The sequence below is a fragment of the Thalassophryne amazonica genome, chromosome 11 (assembly GCF_902500255.1).
Source record: "Thalassophryne amazonica chromosome 11, fThaAma1.1, whole genome shotgun sequence".
Classification (NCBI taxonomy): domain Eukaryota; kingdom Metazoa; phylum Chordata; class Actinopteri; order Batrachoidiformes; family Batrachoididae; genus Thalassophryne; species Thalassophryne amazonica.
Genome location: NC_047113.1, coordinates 33,325,932 through 33,347,467, shown reverse-complemented (window position 1 = coordinate 33,347,467; position 21,536 = coordinate 33,325,932). Strand labels below are relative to the sequence as shown.

The 21,536-nt window shown below is 42.4% G+C and overlaps 1 protein-coding gene across 2 annotated transcripts in view; it reads left to right on the top strand.

The window, feature by feature from the left end:
• Positions 1–21,536, top strand: part of frmpd1b (FERM and PDZ domain containing 1b) — a 104,700-nt gene that overhangs the window by 45,792 nt on the left and 37,372 nt on the right. For both annotated transcript variants that reach the window (XM_034181155.1, XM_034181154.1), the window contains exons 5-8: positions 1,893–1,995; positions 6,955–7,000; positions 9,399–9,503; positions 9,609–9,704. In XM_034181155.1, the coding sequence (XP_034037046.1) occupies positions 1,893–1,995; positions 6,955–7,000; positions 9,399–9,503; positions 9,609–9,704 (350 nt within the window). The remainder of the gene's footprint in view (positions 1–1,892; positions 1,996–6,954; positions 7,001–9,398; positions 9,504–9,608; positions 9,705–21,536) is intronic.

Here is a 21,536-nt window from a genome sequence, read left to right as displayed (position 1 = left end):
CGTGCTTCCACTCTGGCGGTGAGAGCCTCCATCCTCTGATTGAGGCTTGCATTTTGCTCAGTTACCAGCTGTAACTGAGCAGTGAAAGCGGTAAGGATTTGCTGCAGATCACTCACCACGCCTCCTGCTGACGCCTGCGCTCCTTGTTCTCCCATTGGCTGTTCAAGCTGTGGTTGACGCCCCTCGGGATCCATGACGAATGGCCGAGAAATCCTGTTGGGAAGGTGTCGTAACACGGACCCACAACAGGGGGCGCTACTGAACGGACAATGGATAAGGAAAGGAGTAACAATTTAATGTTGCACAAGTACACAACGTAAAACAACAAAGGTTCTGCCAATCACACACAAGAGGATTGCGGGCAGGCTCGAAGATAGGAGACCTCAGATGAACGAAGAGCCGGGACCCACACCGCTTCCACCACCAACGGCCTGAAGAACACCGAAGCCGCCAAGCCCCGAGTCCCCAGGTGGTCTCTGTCCTCCGTTGTCGGCCCTGGTACTGCTGGCAGAAAAAACAGAAGGTAGTGAGTGTGAATCCTCACACCCAGCAACCTTGATTATTGATTCTTGTGGAGGGAGAGCCTCCACCTCCAATCATACACACGTGCAGCTCCGAAAATCCAGTCAAGGAAATACCACCAGGAAAAAACAGCTGCAAAACAGATCAGATTATTTTTGACATATAAGTCAGCAGAGAGATTACCTTGTATTGTAGGAGATTTCTCGGCGAGGAGGTGGAGTCGCCACCCGGCCTTTATGGTGATGGTGATGATGAGATGATGAGTGACAGCTGGTGTTGAGGATGATTGACGGCTGTCACTCCCAGTGGTTCTGGCGCCCTCTTGTGCTTGAAGCCCGCACTCCAAGCAGGGCGCCATCCGGTGGTGGTGAGCCAGCAGTACCTCCTCTTCGGCGGCCCACACAACAATCTTCCATTTGTGCAATGAAAAGAATATTGTCAAATATTGACAGATGGAACTTGTTGGCTTGTTGAATGGATTGTTCCATCTTTCATCACATGCAAGTATTCTTACCATTGGGCTCATAAAAATTTATTATGTACGTATACTGTGATGGAGTTGATTTAACAGAATTTGGAGTGTGTACTCCTGCAAAGTCTGTATCACTCTGCTAAATTTACTTTGCAAATAGTTTAGACTTTACACTATCCATCCATTTTCTAAACCAAGATTTTTTTTTAGTTTTTAATGGCTCGTACCATCACGTGTGCATGATGTTGCTAACACAGCCAGAAGTGGTGGAATTTTCAGTTGTTCACTCACTGAACAGCAACAACAAATGAGGACAGCATACAGCTAATAGGATGTAAACGGTATAATATAGGCATATATGGCCCCCTTTAATGGGTGTGTGAGGTTCTGAATGTTTGTGGAAAGTGGTGCATGAGGAAAAAGGTGAGAGAAAGGAAATGAAAAACCACAAAGATCACGATAACTGCAGAGCTGACACAGACAATGTGTGTGCACGCATTAGTTCATAAGCTTCCAAAGCTCTGCAACATGCTGCCATTGGGTCAATACTCAGGCACAGATGATGCTCTGCAGGGTAGACAGTGTGTGAAAAAAATGTGTGCACATGCACGAACACATAGCATGTTTGCATGTGTGTGCAGCTGAATCTGCGGTGCCCCTGTCATGCAGTCTGGCCTGAAGACAAACGAGTATAAATAACCATAGAAAGCAGAGTGGAGCTGGAACAGGCCCAGCGTTAAACTGTAACGCCTCACATCCACGACTGACTCAGCCATGTTGAATAACCATGTGTGTCATTTTCTGTGTTTCTAACTTAATGTGAACTGAAAGACTGCGTGTGCACTGCAGTTGGGATTTATTTATTTTTTGGCTCAGTGTTTTCATTGTGCTTATGTAGGGAGCCCTGCAGATGGGATCCTGTTTCCAGGGGACCAGGTGCTGCAGATTAATGATAAAGTGGTGGAGGATGTGAGTGCCGAGCAGGTGGAGAACATCTTAAGGTGGGAACTACCAGGATACTTTGTAATGTAAAATCTGTTTGTGTACATGGTAGATTGTTTCTGAAAGCAACAAATACCTTTTATGGATTCGATCAGTTGAAAATCTGAATTAAGCCAGAAACTGTCATCGTGAAGTGTTATTACCTGAGGCCATTAAATATGGCCTTTGGGTATTGCGAAGGCTTTGCTTCTGTCTGTCCTTCTCTGTGCTCAGTCCTATTACTGCCAGAGTCTTCAGATTTATAGAGAACATTCTTGGGACACAGACCTTAGACAGGTTCAAAGATGACCTATTTTAAGAGGTTCAAAGTCACATTCTGTTTCAGTGTGTTCATTTTTTTGTTTTTTTTGAGTGGTGGGTGTGACAGCCAATTAGAGCAGAGCAGCATCGTGACGTAAGTGGCTGGACTCTCCAAAATCGCTTCGTTTTGTGTGTGCCTGGACCAATGAGATTTATACACCAAACTGACCTGAAATGAATGTTTAATGTGTCAATTTAATGTTTAACATTAAAATGGCTTTATTGAAGAGTCTGACCTCTTTCAAAAGTGACCAAATTAGATGTATTTGTATTGAGCTCGTCGATGTTTTCATCTGCCAAAAATGGTCACCAGAGGGTGTTCAGTGTAACGTCCACTCTAACCCATACATGTTTCTCATATATTATATGAAAGTTAGCGAGAAATAAACACTTCTAAAACTGAAAATGCTATTTTTGGAAACTAATAACACCTCTGAACTTATTTATAAGACATTTCGCAGATGTTAGCATGGTGACATCACAGGCTGGTAACTAGCTGCAAAACTCTGTTTTGTTTGTGTGTAAATATAAACCTGTGTCATATACGAGGTCTATTAGAAAAGTATCCGACCTTATTATTTTTTTCAAAAACCATATGGATTTGAATCACGTGTGGTTGTGTCAGACAAGCTTGAACCCTCGTGCGCATGCGTGAGTTTTTCCACGCCTGTCGGTTGCGTCATTCGCCTGTGAGCAGGCTTTGAGTGAGGAGTGGTCCCGCCCCCTCGGCGGATTTTCATTGTCAGGAAATGGCGGAATGATTTGGGCTTTTTTTCCATCAGAATTTTTTCAGAAACTGTTAGAGACTGGCAGCTGGAAACCATTCGAAAAATTTATCTGGCTTTCGGTGAAAATTTTACGGGCTTCACAGAGAATAAGGAGTGTTACTACAGCTTTAAGGACGGCTTTAAGGACGCCCGGTGCGCCGCGCTCTGTACCGCCATCGAGAGCCACAAACCACCGGATCATTTCTAAACGGATGGCTCTGTGGAGCCGGACCGTCATGTGCACTTTCTCTGGTTATCACAAGAGCTGGACATCAACCATTTTCCGGCAGATTTCACTTTTAACAAGAGATTTTGTCATGGAAAGCCGAGCGGAGGCTTCGCGCATCACGACCGATTTGCTGATGGAGCAAGACAAAGGAACACCTCCGTTTTGGTCTCACAGGACGGCTTTGAGATGGCATTCAGACAGCTATCGGTGGTTTTTCCATCGAGCGATTATCCGAGAAATTGTGGATGTGCCTGGACATGCCAGAACATGTCCCGTGAGGCTTCATCACGGCGTTGCTTTGCGCCATGCGGCACCACCGCGATGCGCGGAATTCCTCCGCACGTCTGTCTCAATGTGCCAAAAAAGTGCTGATGTTCACGTCTTTTCACAATTCCTGTGCTAGTCAGACGACGTCCCGGATAAAACACAGCGTCCAGTTTGGAAATGAACGGCACATTCCACTGTTACAGGAGTTTTTGTCATGGAAAGAGGAGCGGAGGAATTCCGCGCATCGCAGCGGTGCCGCATGGCGCAAAGCAACGCCGTGATGAAGCCTCACAGGACATGTTCTGGCATGTCCAGGCTCATCCACAATTTCTGGAATAGTCACACGACTGAAAAGCCACCAAAAGCCATCTGAAAGCCAACTCAAAGCCGTCCTGTGAGACCAACACGGAGGTGGTTTTGTGCTGCGCCATGAACGGCTCTGTGGCGCGTCCCTCCGCTTCTCTTTCCATGAAAAAAACTCACACTGTAACAGTGGAATGTGCCGAAAAAGTACTGATGTCCACGTCTCCTGCCATTTTTGTGTAAGTCAGACAACATCCTGGATCAACCAAGCCTTCACATTGGAAATGATCTGGTTGATTCAGCCTGTCGATCGGCGCTCGGAGTGCGGCACGCTCTCAGCAGCTGTGGGCTGTCTTTAAACCGGCTGGAGCACTCCTTAATCTGTGTAATCCCCATAAAATCGTCCCTGAAAGCCATCTGAATTTTCCGAATGTTGTCCACCTGGAGGTCTCTCACAGTTTCTGGAAAAAATTGATGCAGCAAAGCTCCAAATCGTTCAGACATTTATTCGCAATAAAAATCCGACGAGAGGGGTGGACCACTGCTCACACAAAGCCTGTTCACAGGCGATTGACGCAACCGACAGGCGTGAAAAACTCACGCATGCGCACGAAGGTTCAAGCTTGGCTGATGCAATCACACGTGATTCAAATCCATATGGTTTTTGAAAAAAATAAAAAGGTCGGATACTTTTCTAACAGACCTCGTATTATGTAAAAACTAGCGAGAAATAAACACTTCTAAAACTTAAAATGCTGTAACCTAATAACACCACTGGAGTCATTGACAAGATATTTTGCAGACATCAGCATATGTGCTAACTTTTGCTAACTTAAAGGTAACTTACTATGGAGTATATAAGACAATAGGATCTTAATAATTAATTAAACAGATCAAATTATAAAAAACACAATGCTCATACGGCCGGGGGTATTTTAGCATTGCGTTATATTTTTATTTTTTATACATGAATTAATGTATGTAATGTAACATGCATTAATTATTCTGACATAAATGAACAAAATGAAACTCAAACACACAGACTGAATGTTTGAAGATGAATCATGGAGAAAAAAGGTGATGAGTTCTTTCCGAAGTTCAGGAGCATACACAGGAGGTTAAGGATATCTTAGTAATAATAAGGCGCTCTATAAATCCAAATCATTATTATTATTATTATTATTATTATTATTATTTTTATTATTATTGGATGGAAACAAACACGATAGTAATTACAATACCTACATACGCAATTACATAACAAATAATGAAAATGAATAATCACATAACAGAGTGACACATTGGTCTGGGCGCTGAATGGACAGGGGGCGTGTCCACCCACAGCCGCTGCTGTTTTGATCTCTGCTCCTGGACGTTTCAACTAGAGAACACCTACCGTGTTTTGAAGGACATGAACTTACAACATTCCTCCGTGAGGCGCATGTCTCTGCCTGCTGTCCTCACATAGAAATATATAAAACATCTTTCGCCTTTGCGCCGGGCTGCAGCGGCCGCACACAGCGCACCTCGTTCATGTCCTTGTTGATTTCAGGCATTTTTCCGCACCATTTAAAAGTTTCTGGTTGGCAGTCAGAGCTTTTGTAAATTGCAGGTTCGAGTCCCTTGGGTGGCATGTAGTTTTCACTTTTTTCACAGCAGCTACGCGATGTGGTTACACATGGTCCAGCTGCTCACAATGTGTTCCCACTATGATGGTGTCGTGCATGAGCGCGCACAACACCGCCGCATGCACAAAACCGTCGCAGCGGGATCGTTCATGCCTGCCCATGGACTTGATGTTTTCATGGTTCGCTCATACGAGCTGTTCCACCGTGATTCACCTTGATTTATACTTATTCGTACTATGTGTGAAGGGGCCCTTATTGTTAGTTATTATGTAATATTGTAACGTGTCATACGTCATAGTATCCAATGGATTACTTTGAAGAACAAGTACTCAAACCAGTCAAAATTATTCTGTTTTTAATGCTGTTAGCTCAATCAGTAATTTGCATCACATTTGGCCATAAATGGAACAGCTCTGTGTTTTCACCTCTGTGTAAACTATCACCATTTTTTGCCGTTTTTACCCCATAACTTTCAGTCAGACAGTTCAAACTACATTTTTTGGTAATCTTTAATGATCAGACAAATAATTCAATATTCTTTTTAATATGATTGGAGCCTTTATGAATTTTGACCGCTGTGTAATCCTTCACTGACCCCAACCAGGCTATAGCTGTCACTCTGGGTTGCTTATGCTTTTTTTGTGTGTAGTACAGTGAGGCTGGATTGTAAGTGTTGTTTATTAACCCTAGGTGGTACCAAATAGGTCAAAATGAACTGTGGGATTATGGACTACCAGAGACTAAAGAAACATTAGTAATGGAATAAAGAAGAGGATATGACCAAAACAAACATGAAATACTGTAGGTTTTAAGCACACAACAGAGTATCTGATATTGAGTACAACAGAAACTATGTAGATACAAGGTGAGATCAGGGACAGTTCAACATGGAATCATGGCATATTCAAGAATACAAATGAATAGCCCAAAATAATATCCAAATAAAAAGAAAATTAACTCAGTTCCCAAGTTTTTTTTTCCTAAATGAAAATCAGGTAACAATTTCCTTTTCATTTTTTAATAACATATGAAATTTCAAATTCTAATCCATAGACCCGCCCAAGACACACACACACACACACACACACACACACACACACACACACACACACACACACACACACACACACACACACACACACACACACACACTTTTATCAGAAATGTTGTCATAGTACCGGTGTATCCAGTCCATCAAGTCCAAAAATATTTTTCCTGTTTGTTTGCTGCAGTGTATTTCTGTAAATGTGTGAATGATTCATGCATTCATTCATGTTTAAGGGTGTGTGTGTGTGTGTGTGTGTGTGTGTGTGTGTGTGTGTGTGTGTGTGTGTGTGTGTGTGTGTGTGTGTGTGAGAGGTTTAAAAGAGAAGGCATATCAGGGTTCAAAGTTCAAAGGACAGTTTGCTTACTTGACAGTTGGACAGAAGGATCATAATGTATGTTTTCTGTTTGTTCACTCAGGGACTTGGAGGACACCGTCACAGTGACTGTAGTACGAAACATGATGGTAAGAACAAAGAAAGATGCTCAAAAAGAAGGTTGACATCCTGCTGAGTTACTTATGTCTCTTATTTAACAATGTGTTACTGACGTGTGATGTTCTTTTGTTATCTCACATCTCTTTATCCGAAAAAATTGTGTGAACAGACACTTGGGTCCTCATCTTGATGCGTCATCGTGCACTGTCGAAAGTGCATAGCAGTTGTATTTGGGGATGTCCAACACTACTTTTTCCTGAAACACACAGCAAGCGTCACACTCATGTTACGGCTGCGTTTCATTGAGGTGTCCATGATAACAGATAAACCTTGCAGACAAGCAGCATAAGGGACATGTCACACATTGTGTGGGCCGCGCTTTTTAGAAAATAGGCTGACCTCTATTTTTTTTCCACTTGTGCTGCGGGCAAGCACGCAGCTAAATAAACAGAAGTAGCTAAATAGACAGAAAAATGATTTGCACACAAACATTTTGACATCATACTGGCAACATTAAATAATTAACACCTTCGACTGGCCTTCTTGTGGCTGGGAAACAACTCACAGCAATGAAAAATATAAATAGAATTTTTTAAAAAACAACTTCAGTGATTGAAAAAGGTCGTATGACTACTCTCTGGACACTTTCTCCTCTTTCCGACCGCCTGGACTAGTGCTGTTCTGCTGGGTTTGGCTGTACCAGTCCTCATCCTCAATATAACAAGTACAGTAAAATTCAGCTAAACCGTCATTGTATAAACCAGATACTCACACTCAGACAAATATAATCCAACAGTTTAAGAACAATGTTTTTCAATGTTCAGTTGCAAGGAATTTAAGGATTTCATCATCTACAGTCTATAATATAATCAGAAGATTCAGAGAATCTGGAGAACTTTCTACACGTAAGCGGCAAGGCCGAAAACCAACATTGAATGCCCGCAACCTTTGATCCCTCAGGCGGCACTGCATTAAAAACCAACATCATTGTGTAAAGGATCTTACCGCGTGGGCTCAGGAACATTTCAGAAAACCACTGTCAGTTAACACAGTTTGTCGCTACATCTACAAGTGCAAGTTAAAACTCTACCATTCAAAGCGAAAGCCATACATCAACAACATCCAGAAGCGCCGCCGCCATCTCTGGGCCCGAGCTCATTTGAAATGGACAGACGCAAAGTGGAAAAGTGTGCTGTGGTCTGATGAGTCCACATTTCAAATGTTTTTGGAAATCATGGATGTCGTGTCCTCTGGACAAAAGAGGAAAAAGACCATCCAGATTGTTACCAGCGCAAAGTACCATCTGTGATGGTATGGGGGTGTGTTAGTGCTCATGGCATGGGCAACGTACACATCTGTGATGGCACCATCAATGCTGAAAGGTACATCCAGGTTTTTGAGCAGCACATGCTGCCATCCAAGCAACGTCTTTTTCAGGGATGTCCCTGCTTATTTCAGCAAGACAGTGCCAAGCCACATTCTGCACATGTTACAGTAGTGTGGCTTCATAGTAAAAGAATGCGGGTACTAGACTGGCCTGCCTGCAGTCTCTCGACCTGTCACCCATTGAAAATGTGTGGCGCATTATGAAGCGCAAAATATGACAACTGAGACCCCGGACTGTTGAACAACTGAAGTCGTACATCAAGCAAGAATGGGAAAGAATTCCACCTACAAAGCTTCAACAATTAGTGTCCTCAGTTCCCAAACGCTATTGTTAGAAGGAAAGGTGATGTAACACAGTGGTAAACATACCACTGTCCCAACTTTTTTCAAATGTGTTGCAGGCATCCATTTCAAAATGAGCAAATATTTGCACAAAAACAATGAAGTTTATCAGTTTGAATATTAAATATCTTGTCTTTGTGGTGTATTCAATTGAATATAGGTTAAAGATGATTTGCAAATCATTGTATTCTGTTTTTATTTAGATTTTACACAACGTCCCAACTTCATTGGAGTTGGGGTTGTAGCAGATTTTGTCCATTTTATACATTTAGCGGATTTGGATTATAACATACAAAATTCGCTGGCCCACCTGAATCAATTATATGCGAGTTTTACTGCATAGCATTTAAGGAGATGATGTAGTTGCAGGAACTTGAGACTACAACTGTTTTGGAAAAAAGCTCTTCTGTTATGGTACTACATTTTGACATGAATTGGCCCACAAAGAAAGAATGTTCTGCATTTTTGCAGCTTTGGGGTTTGTAATTACCCTTTTCCACAATTTTTGATGAACAGTGCAACCTTTAAAAAGTCCCTTTGTATAGAAGACACTGAATTTGAAGACATTTTTCATTATTCATCAAAGCACAGAGAATTCCAGAGTTAATGAAAACAATGTTTTTTTCTCAGTCTGGAGTGACTTCAAAGTGTGTTCTCCACGGCCTAGTTTAATGACGAGTGTGTGTCCGTGTGTCACAGAATCCCAAGTCGTCCATCATGTCAGCGGAGAAGAGAGCTCGACTGAGGAGTAATCCTGTTAAAGTGCGCTTTGCGGAGGAGGTGGTGGTCAACGGGCACACTCAGGTGGGCCAGTCTGCTTTGATTGGAAGCAATGGCTGCCACTGAGATATCCTACACACTGGTGAAAATAAGCCCATTGCACTGACATCTATGATTTCTCTCCACCAGGGAAACTCTCTTCTCTTTCTGCCCAATGTTCTAAAAGTCTATTTAGAGAATGGACAGACCAAGGCCTTCAAGTTTGACAACAATACCACCATCAAGGTACTAATTAAACTTCATGTATAACCTGTTGTGTGATTAATTGTCCTAATGGATCATAAAAGACCTCTGTGAAATATTATTCCCTTCAAGTATATTATCATGCGATTTAATTTTAGATGCTGACGGTGTTAGTACGTTTAGCATCTATTGGAAATAATGATTACTGAGGAAATCCGTGGGTCATAATTTTGAATGGCCACATTAAAGCCACACATTATGAAAACCATCGTCATGTCCCCCAAAACTATGATTTAATAAAATCTGAGCCAAGGTTAGTCTTGTTAGCTTTGCATGTTCTGTAATTCTTAAGATGTGGGGAAGTTCGGGGTTCATTTGTCCCGTCCAGGTCATGCAAGGTGTCACCCATGCTTCACCTCTTTATCCAAATATGGGTTGGCTGTGATGTAGGCATTGTTAAGTGCTGCAAACATTGCAATACCCAGAGCAGCAATTTTTGGACTTCAAAATAGCTCTTCCCAGTCTCTCGAAAACTTATTGGTGAAGTCACACAGGGTTTGTCCAGTACATATACAGTGTATAAGTGAAGACAGATCACCTCAAGGTGTGCACCCTCTATTCTGGCCCTGTTTGTTTCTTTCTCTGTTTGTTTGTGAACAGCCTGGAGCCCACAATTTTTCATATATCATTATGAATTTTTTTTGCCTGAAGATTCATATCCTGATAGGCAAGAACTTTTTCAATTTCCAAGGTCATAGATCAAAGGGCAAAGTCAGGAAAAACTTTGGAATATTGGAAAAATCCCTGTCTTTAACATTGAACAATTTTTCAAAAACTCATAATTCTGTCAAAAAAGATCAAATTTCTTTTTCAAATTTGAGATCCTCGTGTAGGATGGTATCCTTTACCGACTGACAAAGTTTAATCCAAATCTGATCCAGATTACAGATTTTGTGGCTATTTAAATGTAACATTGAAAACCCCATTTAGTGTATCTTTTGCATTTTATCTTAATCAAAAATGCCCCAATCACTCTGGCACTCACTGTCACATGACAAAGATTTTGTGGACATTTGAATATAATATTGAAAAGCCCATTTAGTGTAAAGTTTGCATTATATCTCAATCAAAGGTGCCTCAGTTACTCTCATTTGTGACAATGAGGAGCAAAGTCACGAATGCCACGACGTACACAGTCTTGCCGCTGATCACGAATGTTTCGGGGGCAGACGCGTCAGGTGTCCTCAGGAACTGCTGCAACCTGTTACCACACGTTTCGATTAATGGCACGTGTTGCTAGAGAATTATCAGGAACCATTATGCACGGTCAAGAATAGTGTTCCGCGTTGTTGTGCGTTATTGTGCATAACAGAGCATCGTTCTGTCACGTTGTGAACGAGGTGAATTGTCTCCACACACACACCCATATTCATCCAACCAAATTCAGATCGCTCCAGTTTTTCAGAAGAACTTTGTGATTGCATGTGTAGTTGTGCTCTGTGCCATGGAGTGGTGCAGAGAGGAGGAGGAGGACAGAGCCAGATGTGTGGCTTCATGAGGCTCTCATCTTGCCCATTTTCCCAAACATCATGCACATGCAGCAGGTGGAACACCTGCAGGAGCGCGCTGAAGAGCACTGAAATTAGACTTTTAGCCGACTTGGTGTCAGCAATCAAACTGAATGCGATGCAGCAGGGTTTAAATGTGCGCACGCTTCTTCCTCCGCCAGACTGGAGGAGGTGTAGAGATGTCTGGCTGCACGTGAGTCTCCTCTCGCTCCTCTGGTTGCTCAGACTCGTTCTCCTGCTCATCAGTTGATCAAATGATACCCAGCTTTATCTATCCATGAAGCCAGAGGACACACACCAATTAGCTAAACTGCAGGATTGTCTTACAGACATAAAGACATGGATGACCTCTAATTTCCTGCTTTTAAACTCAGATAAATCTGAAGTTATTGTACTTGGCCCCACAAATCTTAGAAACATGGTGTCTAACCAGATCCTTACTCTGGATGGCATTACCCTGACCTCTAGTAATACTGTGAGAAATCTTGGAGTCATTTTTGATCAGGATATGTCATTCAAAGTGCATATTAAACAAATATGTAGGACTGCTTTTTTGCATTTACGCAATATCTCTAAAATCAGAAAGGTCTTGTCTCAGAGTGATGCTGAAAAACTAATTCATGCATTTATTTCCTCTAGGCTGGACTATTGTAATTCATTATTATCAGGTTGTCCTAAAAGTTCCCTAAAAAGCCTTCAGTTAATTCAAAATGCTGCAGCTAGAGTACTGACGGGGACTAGAAGGAGAGAGCATATCTCACCCATATTGGCCTCTCTTCATTGGCTTCCTGTTAATTCTAGAATAGAATTTAAAATTCTTCTTCTTACTTATAAGGTTTTGAATAATCAGGTCCCATCTTATCTTAGGGACCTCGTAGTACCATATCACCCCAATAGAGCGCTTCGCTCTCAAACTGCAGGCTTACTTGTAGTTCCTAGGGTTTGTAAGAGTAGAATGGGAGGCAGAGCCTTCAGCTTTCAGGCTCCTCTCCTGTGGAACCAGCTCCCAATTCAGATCAGGGAGACAGACACCCTCTCTACTTTTAAGATTAGGCTTAAAACTTTCCTTTTTGCTAAAGCTTATAGTTAGGGCTGGATCAGGTGACCCTAAACCATCCCTTAGTTATGCTGCTATAGACGTAGACTGCTGGGGGGTTCCTATGATGCACTGTTTCTTTCTCTTTTTGCTCTGTATGCACCACTCTGCATTTAATCATTAGTGATCGATCTCTGCTCCCCTCCACAGCATGTCTTTTTCCTGGTTCTCTCCCTCAACCCCAACCAGTCCCAGCAGAAGACTGCCCCTCCCTGAGCCTGGTTCTGCTGGAGGTTTCTTCCTGTTAAAAGGGAGTTTTTCCTTCCCACTGTAGCCAACTGCTTGCTCACAGGGGGTCGTTTTGACCGTTGGGGTTTTACATAATTGTTGTATGGCCTTGCCTTGCAATATGGAGCGCCTTGGGGCAGCTGTTTGTTGTGATTTGGCGCTATATAAAAAAAAATTGATTGATTGATTGATTGATCAGTTACAGCAGGTGGAACTCCTGCAGGAGCGTCCCGAGGAGCTTCAGCAGGAATTGTGGAATGACATTTGGAGCCGAGTTTAATTGTGCGCACGTGACAGAAAACTGATTTGTCGTGGTGCGCAGTGAAATGTGACGCCGCGTTACAAGTCATGTCAAAACTTGACAGTTTCCGTGTCACTTCGTAATAACGCGTGACAGTTTGGGCTCCAAGAACCATCACAGGAACCACTACGAACGTTGTCACGTTCTATTAAGGATCACTACTCATCAAGAAGGATCAATGCGCTCAGTTGTGACCTCCACGATGTGAGACGAGGGTGGTGTGTGACATTCGTGGAAGATTTTTTGACAGGCAAAAACATGCTCCACGAATATCAAGAATATCATGCACCAACACGCACTATTAAGAAACCTATTCAGATGCGTTAAGTCACGTTAAGAATGTCAGGAATGTATCACGAATGACAGAAAAATGACATTCGTAACACGTCTTGGTTATGTGTAAATGCACCTTAAGGGCTTCTTCACACATAGTGCGAAATTTGGACGAAGTGCACACTTAGTGTGTATGATGCAGGAATCGTGTGCAAATCATGTGAAATCATCCCTGCCTCTAACGCCTCGTACACCTGTTTGCTACAACTATTTGTGCACACCAGTGGCTGAAAGACAAAGTGTGCACTGTGCGAACCCATCACACCCTCTCGCGGCAGGTGTCAGCCAAATTCCACGCACAAACATCTAACACCGCTCACATTGGCACTTAGAAAATGTGTGGCCAGTTGCACTTTTGGCACGATAACAGACTGCAGGCGACCACTGTCGTACTGGCAGAGAAATTTGTCTAAGTTCCACATGACTGTGGCTTTGGTGTGTGCGCTGAGAACTGAGAGGGAGTGTGGCTATGACAGAACCTGCTGTGATGACCTGTCATTCTGGACATCCCAGCTACACAGCACCTACTGTGTTTGGACAGACATGAACTAACACCTGTCCACTGTGCGTGTGTCTGATTGCTGTACTTACGTGGACATAAATAAAAACATATATCGCCGTGGCGACAAACTGCAGCGAGCGCGCACTGAGCGGACAATGACAGCCTGCCAGGTAGAAACGGACCGTCGGATCAGAACACGCAGTGGGCGATCTGACTTCACGTCACCCACTTGAGCTCTGTTCCACATGACACGGTGTCTGTGCTGCGGCGCACCCTCCATAAGACACGTGTCAGGCAGAACTTGCGTGCGGCTGACTGGATGACCAGTAGAGCTACTGGTCTGGTCTGTGATGTCCACAACTTTGTGGACATCAGAGCACACTACTTCTCATTCATGTCATGTCATGACTGTATGTCTGTGACCATGGGCCATCTACAGAGAAACAGACGGATCATATTTGTATTGCTCTCTTGATAAATGCGGTGTTTTTATATGGTGTGTGATTAAAATTTTTGTTGTAATTCTTCCATGTCCTTCCTGATATGAGGCAGATTCCCGCAGCTTTCAAAAGACAGCTCTGTAGCTCAGTGGCAAAGTCTCTGACTGGCAATCAGAGCTTTTGAAAGGTGCGAATTTGCGTCCCGTGGGTGGTATGATTTTATTTTTTATTTTATTTTTTAATTCCACAAGAGCGGCGCGATGTGATCCCAAAGGTACCAACCGGTTTTAATTTTATTTATTCCACATAAGCTGCGTGATGTGGTCCTACAGGTACCAGCTGGCTTTTTTTTTTATTTAAGCGGTGTGATCATGTGGTGCACCTCGCACTGTTCCTGCTCGACAGACACTGTCACATGCACAAACTCTCGTACCAGCTTGTGCACGCCTATCCGTCGGCGCGATGTTTCATGGTGCGCAAATTCGAACTGTTTCGCAGTTTTCGACCAGATGTCGACCAAACTTCGCACTATGTGTGAAGGAGCCCTAATGAATAGACTAAATTTAATCCACATCTGATCCGTATTGTGGATTTAGCGGATATTTGATTTTAACATTGAAAAGCCCTTTTGATCTATATTTTGATACATATTTTGTATTATATTTTATCTTATGAAAAGCCACTTCTGACAGGACTTTGACCTTGAAAATTTTTTCCAAGGTGAAAAGTTGTGGAATTGGAAACTAGTGTTGGTGGAGGTTTACGCTCTATGAGCGCAGTGCTCTAGTTATTTTTAAAACATTTGCTATTAGCTTTATGAGTTGTGCATTGTGAAATTTACTTTGAAATACATATTTTCTGCACATTCAACTTCAGTGTTTTATTATGTCTCCATAGAGCAAATAATGTGCAGCCACCAGTTTAGATGCAGAGACACACTTACATCCATCAAATAAACCTTAAAAACAAATAAAACTAACATTAAATCTAGTAATTAAAAAAAAACATAAAATTAAAAAGCACATCATAATTAATTAATTAATCAATCCTTTTTAAAAGGTCTGTTTCAGCTGGGATAAACCTTTTTGTTCTGCATATTGGCATTCTGTATCTCCTGCCGGAAGGAAACACCTGAAACTCTCTGAACAGAGGATGGCTGGAATTGGAACTGACATCGGATAAACTTTTCAGGTCACTCATTATGTTGCCCCATCACTAAATAATCACACAGTCCACCAAGAAAAGAACTTGAAAGGCTGCCTGTGATTGAAAATCAAATTAGGAAACAGCAGTGTTGTGCTTGGTGTCCCTGTCAGTGTTCCAAAAAAAAAAAAAAAAGAAAAAAAAAAGTGTTTTGCAGCGCCCCCTCAGATCCCAGGGCGACTAAAGATTTGCAACCCCAAAATGTTTGTCTGAGCCGTATTTTCTACACTGTAAGGTTTGGAGATATCAAACTTGGTGTGTGGATAATTCTTTTGATCAGTCTGCTGCAGACCAACATCAGTGCATTGCGACCTTCACCTTTGACCCCACCTTCATAAAATATACTTGTATGGGCCATAATTACTATTCAGTAGGCCAGTAAATGCTCCACTTCAGATCATCCATCAATCCTTCCATTTGCTGAACCCACTTTTTCCGGTTAAGGGTCAGGGTGTGGGGTGGGGTACACCAAGGACAAGCCACCAGTCTATCATAGGACTGACACATACATCTGTTACCAAATGCAAAGTTGAGAACCCAAAGGATCAAACACACTCGTGGTTGATAAAAAAGGGTAAAAATTTTGTTAAACTAATGTATAAAATCAGCAGGACATTAATGAAGAACTGATTTACAGACAGAACACGTAAAAAGGAAACTAGATTTATATCTTACAAAAATAGCAGCACTGAGAACAAGGAAACTCTGCAGATAACACACCTGGAACAGTAACATAACGTGATGAAGAAGACAGCAGTATTTGATGAGTAATAAAGAACAGGTGAGGAATCTGCACGTGAGCCACAGGAAGGTGTGGAGGGATGAATTCAGTGACAGTCTGGAAATGTGAATGAGCTCATGTGTGGGACACCAGAACACAACACTTTGAACCTTCAGTGCAATTCAGTGACAGTCTGGAAATGTGAATGAGCTCATGTGTGGGACACCAGAACACAACACTTTGAACCTTCAGTGCAACCTTGGTGAGAGGTGGCCGTAGGGGTACGATGTACTTTTTGCAACACGTCATCTAGTCTTGTATGTAAAACTCCTGTCAGTGTGGATAAAAAAAAAATCATCTTTCCAGTCTTCCCTTGCTTTTTAATAGTGGATAAAAACTTAATGGGTTTAATTAGAGAGGGAGCAGTGAATCTGAGGCCTTTTTTCAGCTTCCAAAGAGCAACACATTCTGGAGAATTCGCAGAAGGGTTTACTAACCACTGCTCTCTCTGATGATACACTGTCCACAATATTTTTTTCATTAAAAAGACAATAACCCCTCCAGTTTCTCACATGCATCATGAGATTCGACACGAGCCGATTTTGCTCTTAAATGCTTTCTAAAAGTTAATGGCTGTATTTTTGCCCTGAGGAGCATACAGCTGATTTTCTTCTTGAATGGTTTCTAAAAAAGTAATGGGTGTATTTTTGCATTAGGGAGCATACTGTGGCTGATTTGTTGGCCTAATACACAAAAATAAGTCTACTGTTTGAGGATTGTTATACAGCAAAAATGCAAAATCATACTTACCTGGCATATTTTTCTTCAAAATGTCCAATTTGCATTTAGTATAAAACAAAATCTCATAACAAGGAAAATTTTAAGAGGATGTAAGGACTTCTTTAAATAATACATCTCAAAAAGCTTGCAAAGTGAAAGAAACATTTTGTTTCGTGTCACACCCAAGACGAAACAAGCTTTTTAACCTCACCTCTAGATTTTTAAGATGCTGTGTTATTTGTAAAATATATAACATTCCCTAATACCAGTAAAATGAAGCTTAAAATGAATTTCATCAGCTAATTTCAAGAACTTTTTAAAATTTATTTATTTATTTATTTTGCCTGATGATGGCCTTTGGCCGAAACGTTGTTTGATTAAATTCACCTTTGTGTTGCAAGTGAGGCAGTGTACGAGAGTTTTTTTGTTTTCTTGTTTAGTAGCCTTTGTGCCTTCTCTTACGCACCTGTCGTCAAGGGATGTGCGAAGTGATTTCTTTTTTTAAGAACTTATTGAAAGAAATTTTAGTGAAAGAATATTCACTGGTAGATTTTTTTTTACAAATAAAATATCTTTTATTAAAAAAAACCCTTGTTTTATCTGAGATATGACAAAACCAAATAATCCACGACTCTTTCACTTAACAAGAGTTACTGAAATTTTAATGATTGAGGAATTTTATCTTATGTTTAAGAACCAAAGGCTGTACTGTAATCATAGATTACGTGGGGGTTCCCCTGATCTGTGCAACAATTCTAGGAAGGACACAGCAACTGGCACTTGGAGTCAAGAAGGGCAGCGTGACATCAGCTGGCTGCTTGCTCGAGGAAAATAAGCTAAGATGGTGGAAAACACTCTGAAACACCTTATTTCTCTATAAATCTAATGTTTCTCATATGGTTTGTAAACATTAGCGAGAAATAAACATTTGTGTTGTGTCTTTACTCCAACATAATAAATGTAAATAAATGATCCAACTCGGAGGTAGCATGAACAATGACTTTTACTTGGCTTCACTGCAAGTCTCTATTACATATCACTGCGCTGACAGATAACCTATATGTAAACATGGTAGCAGGGGAGTGGTTCCGCTGAAGTAAATAGATCCACTTATATACTACACTCCTCCCCTTTTAGATTAATGCTACATAACTAAGGTAACATATCCAGAACATTGCCACTGCATTTAACACAATGTGGTATTCAGTTGACATACAGTATATTGAAACTTTTTTTTTTTAAGTCCATAAAGGAACTCATGAATCCAATCTTTTTGGTGGTGCCCTGAGTCATTCAGGGTTACACCTGGGAACTTGTGGAGTGCTCTCTTTAAGGGGCACTTCTTCTGAAACTGTGGGTGTCACTGTACTGTGGTCAGAGTTGGTTCCAGGATCAGGTGGATGTGCTGGTTGCTCCGGGGTCTTTGGTTGAGCATTCAACAGCTGATCCACATGACGTCTCCAGGTGTGCTCGCCAGTGTCCACTTCGTACATCAGAGGGCCACTCCTGGTGACAATCTTTCCAGGTGTCCACTTGTCCCCTCGGTAGTCGCGTGCCAGTACCTGCTGTCCCACATCGAAGCTTCTTGCTGTTTCACTTGAAAAGCTGCTGAACTGTTTGTTTTGCACTTCTCTCCTCAGGTTTGGCTTCAGAAGGTCAATGCGAGATCTCAGCTGTCTGTTCATAAACAGCATTGCAGGTGTCTGATTGGTTGTTGCATGGACAGAATTGTGGTACACTAGAAGGAAATTGTCAATTTTGTGTTGAAGAGAGATGTCTTCTTTTGTCATTGCTTTGATGGACTTTTTGAATGTTTGTACGAACCGTTCTGCTAATCCATTTGTTGCTGGATGGTGAGGTGCTGACTTGAAATGTTTGATACCATTCTTTTTCATGAAATCTTGAAATTCTTCGGAAGTATACTGTGGGCCGTTGTCACTCACAATTTGCTCAGGCAGACCATTACTGGCGAAGATGGTTCTCAGAACAGAAATAGTCTTTTCTGATGTTGTGGATTTCATTGGGACTACTTCTGGCCATTTTGAGTGAGTGTCCACAGTTATGAGAAACAGAGTTCATGAATGGACCAGCAAAATCAATGTGCACTCTCTGCCAGGGTGCAGACGGCCATTCCCGTGGATGTAGGGGAGCCTGTGGTGGTGCGTTTTGAATGCTCTGGCATCCTGGGCAGGTTTTGGTTATGTCCTTGATTTGTTTTTCTACCCCTGGCCACCATACGTAGCTACGGGCCAGGCTTTTCATCTTCACCATACCTACGTGACCCTCATGTAGACTGTCCAACACTCTGGTGCAAAGCTTAGAGGGCACTACCACACGTGATCCACACATCAAGGTTTCCTGGCAAACTGACAGCTGATCACATCTTGCTGAAAACTCAGGAAAACAGGGATTTCCATGGGCAGGCCAACCTTGTACTGTGATGTCATACACCTTGGAAAGTGTTGGGTCATTCTGCGTTTCCTTTCGTATCATGGCATTTGTAACTGGCAGCTGGTCCACCAGTGTCGTGTGGAACATTTCAGCCAGGTCACCTTTTGATGGCATTTCTTCCACAGATGTTGACAGTGGGAGGCGTGACAAACTGTCAGCATTGCAGTGTTGTTTAGTGCCCTTGAACTCGATGTCATACGAGTGTGCTCCTAAGAACAGGGCCCATCGTTGTAGCCACGTGGCTGACATCACTGGAACTCCTTTCCGTGGATTGAATATTGAAACAAGGGGCTGATGATCAGTCACCAAGGTAAACCTTCAGCCATAGAGGTAATGATGGAACTTTTTGATATCCCATACTAGGCTAAGGGCCTCCCTGTCTATCTGCGCATAATTGTGTTCGGCACTTGAAAGGGACCTTGAAGCGAATACAATTGGGCGTTCCAGTCCATTGTCCATCGTGTGCGATAAGACTGCACCAATGCCGTACGGGGATGCGTCACATGCTAGTCGAATGGGTCTGGATGGATCATAGTGGGTAAGTAGCTCGTCAGATGTTATTAGTCTTTTTGTTTCTGCGAATGCCTTTTCACATTTTTCTGACCAATGCCATGTCGCTCCTGTCTGTAGTAGTGCATTCAGTGGATACAGCACTGAAGCAAGGTTTGGGAGAAACTTGTGGTAATAGTTTACAAGACCCAGGTACGATCTCAGTTGTGACACATTTTCAGGTTTAGGTGCTTTCAATACTGCCTCAATTTTCTCTTGTGACTTATGTAAGCCATGCTTGTCGATGACATGTCCGCAGTATGAGATTTCGGTTTTGAAAAACTCACATTTCTCTCTCTTTGCCCGTAGGCCATACTCATTCAGCCTGGTGAGTACCTTGCTCAGGTTCTGGAAGTGATCATCATCATCTTTTCCTGTTATGATGATATCATCGAGGTAGCATTGTGTTCCAGGTATGTCCTGGAGCACCTGATCCATTGCTCTTTGCCAGATGGCTGGAGCCGAAGCAACACCAAACACAAGATGATTGTATTGGTAAAGTCCCTTATGTGTGTTGATGGTTAGGACCTTTTTGCTTGACTCCTCCACTTACATCTGGAGACAGGCCTGTGACAAGTCAATCTTTGAAAACTTCTCCCCACCAGCCAAGGATGAGAAGATGTCTTCGATTCGTGGAAGGGGTTACTGCACCGTGTGCAGCACCGGGTTAATGCTCACTTTGAAGTCACCACATATACTCACTTCTCCACTTTTTCCTTTCTTCATCACAGGAACAATGGGCGTAGCCCAGTCACTCCAGTCAACTTTTGAGAGAATGCCGGATGTCTCCAAGTTCTGCAGTTCGGCGTCTATCATGGGACATAGTGCATACGGCACTGGGCGCGCTTTGTGGAATCTTGGGGTGGCATTTTTGTCAAGTTCAATTTTTACCTTTAGGTGTTTAAGTTTACCAATGCCTTTCTCAAACACGTGTGCATTAGCCTCCAACAACTGTGGCAGTCTCTGGTCAGGGCTGCGGGTGGAGCTCTTGAGGCTTGTTGAGATATTCAGGGCTTTAATTGCATGCCAGTCAGGCTGAATTCTCCTCAGCCATTCACGCCCCAGTAGAGCTGGGCCTGTGGTTTTCAGGACATAGAGCTCTAACTTGTGTGTTTGGTCACCATAGGGCACATCCACTTTAAGTTTCCCTTTTGGTGACACTTTTTCACCTGTGTACGTTTTTAACATCACCGATGTCTTTTTCAGTGGTAAGTGAGAGAACAGCCTGTCGTAGTCGGTCTCAGAGATTACTGACAAAGCTGAACCTGTGTCCAGTTCCATTTTTAGTTTCATGCCAGACACTGTTGTCGTTATCCATATTATTTTCCGGTCTTCTTCAGTTATGCTATGCAGCTCTAAGCATGACAAGTCATCCTCCTCACTGCTGTTTGTGTTGTCTGAATGTTCTGTTACTTTGTGCATTTCGTTTGCTTTGGCCTTTGTTTTGGGTTTAAAACCTTTGTTCTTTCCAGATTTTTCTTTTTGGGTGTTGGTTTGGTCTGTTTTACATGCTCTTTCTATGTGGCCTTGTTTGTGGCATTTCCTACATGTCTTTTCTTTGAACCACCAGTCGTTTGCATTGTGAGAGGATTTACCACACCTGTAGCATTTTTGCTTTTTCCCATTTAAGGACATTTGATGCACTTCGTTTTCTTCTGTAGCTCTGATGCACCCTTAGCTGCTGTTTCCATTGAGATAGCAA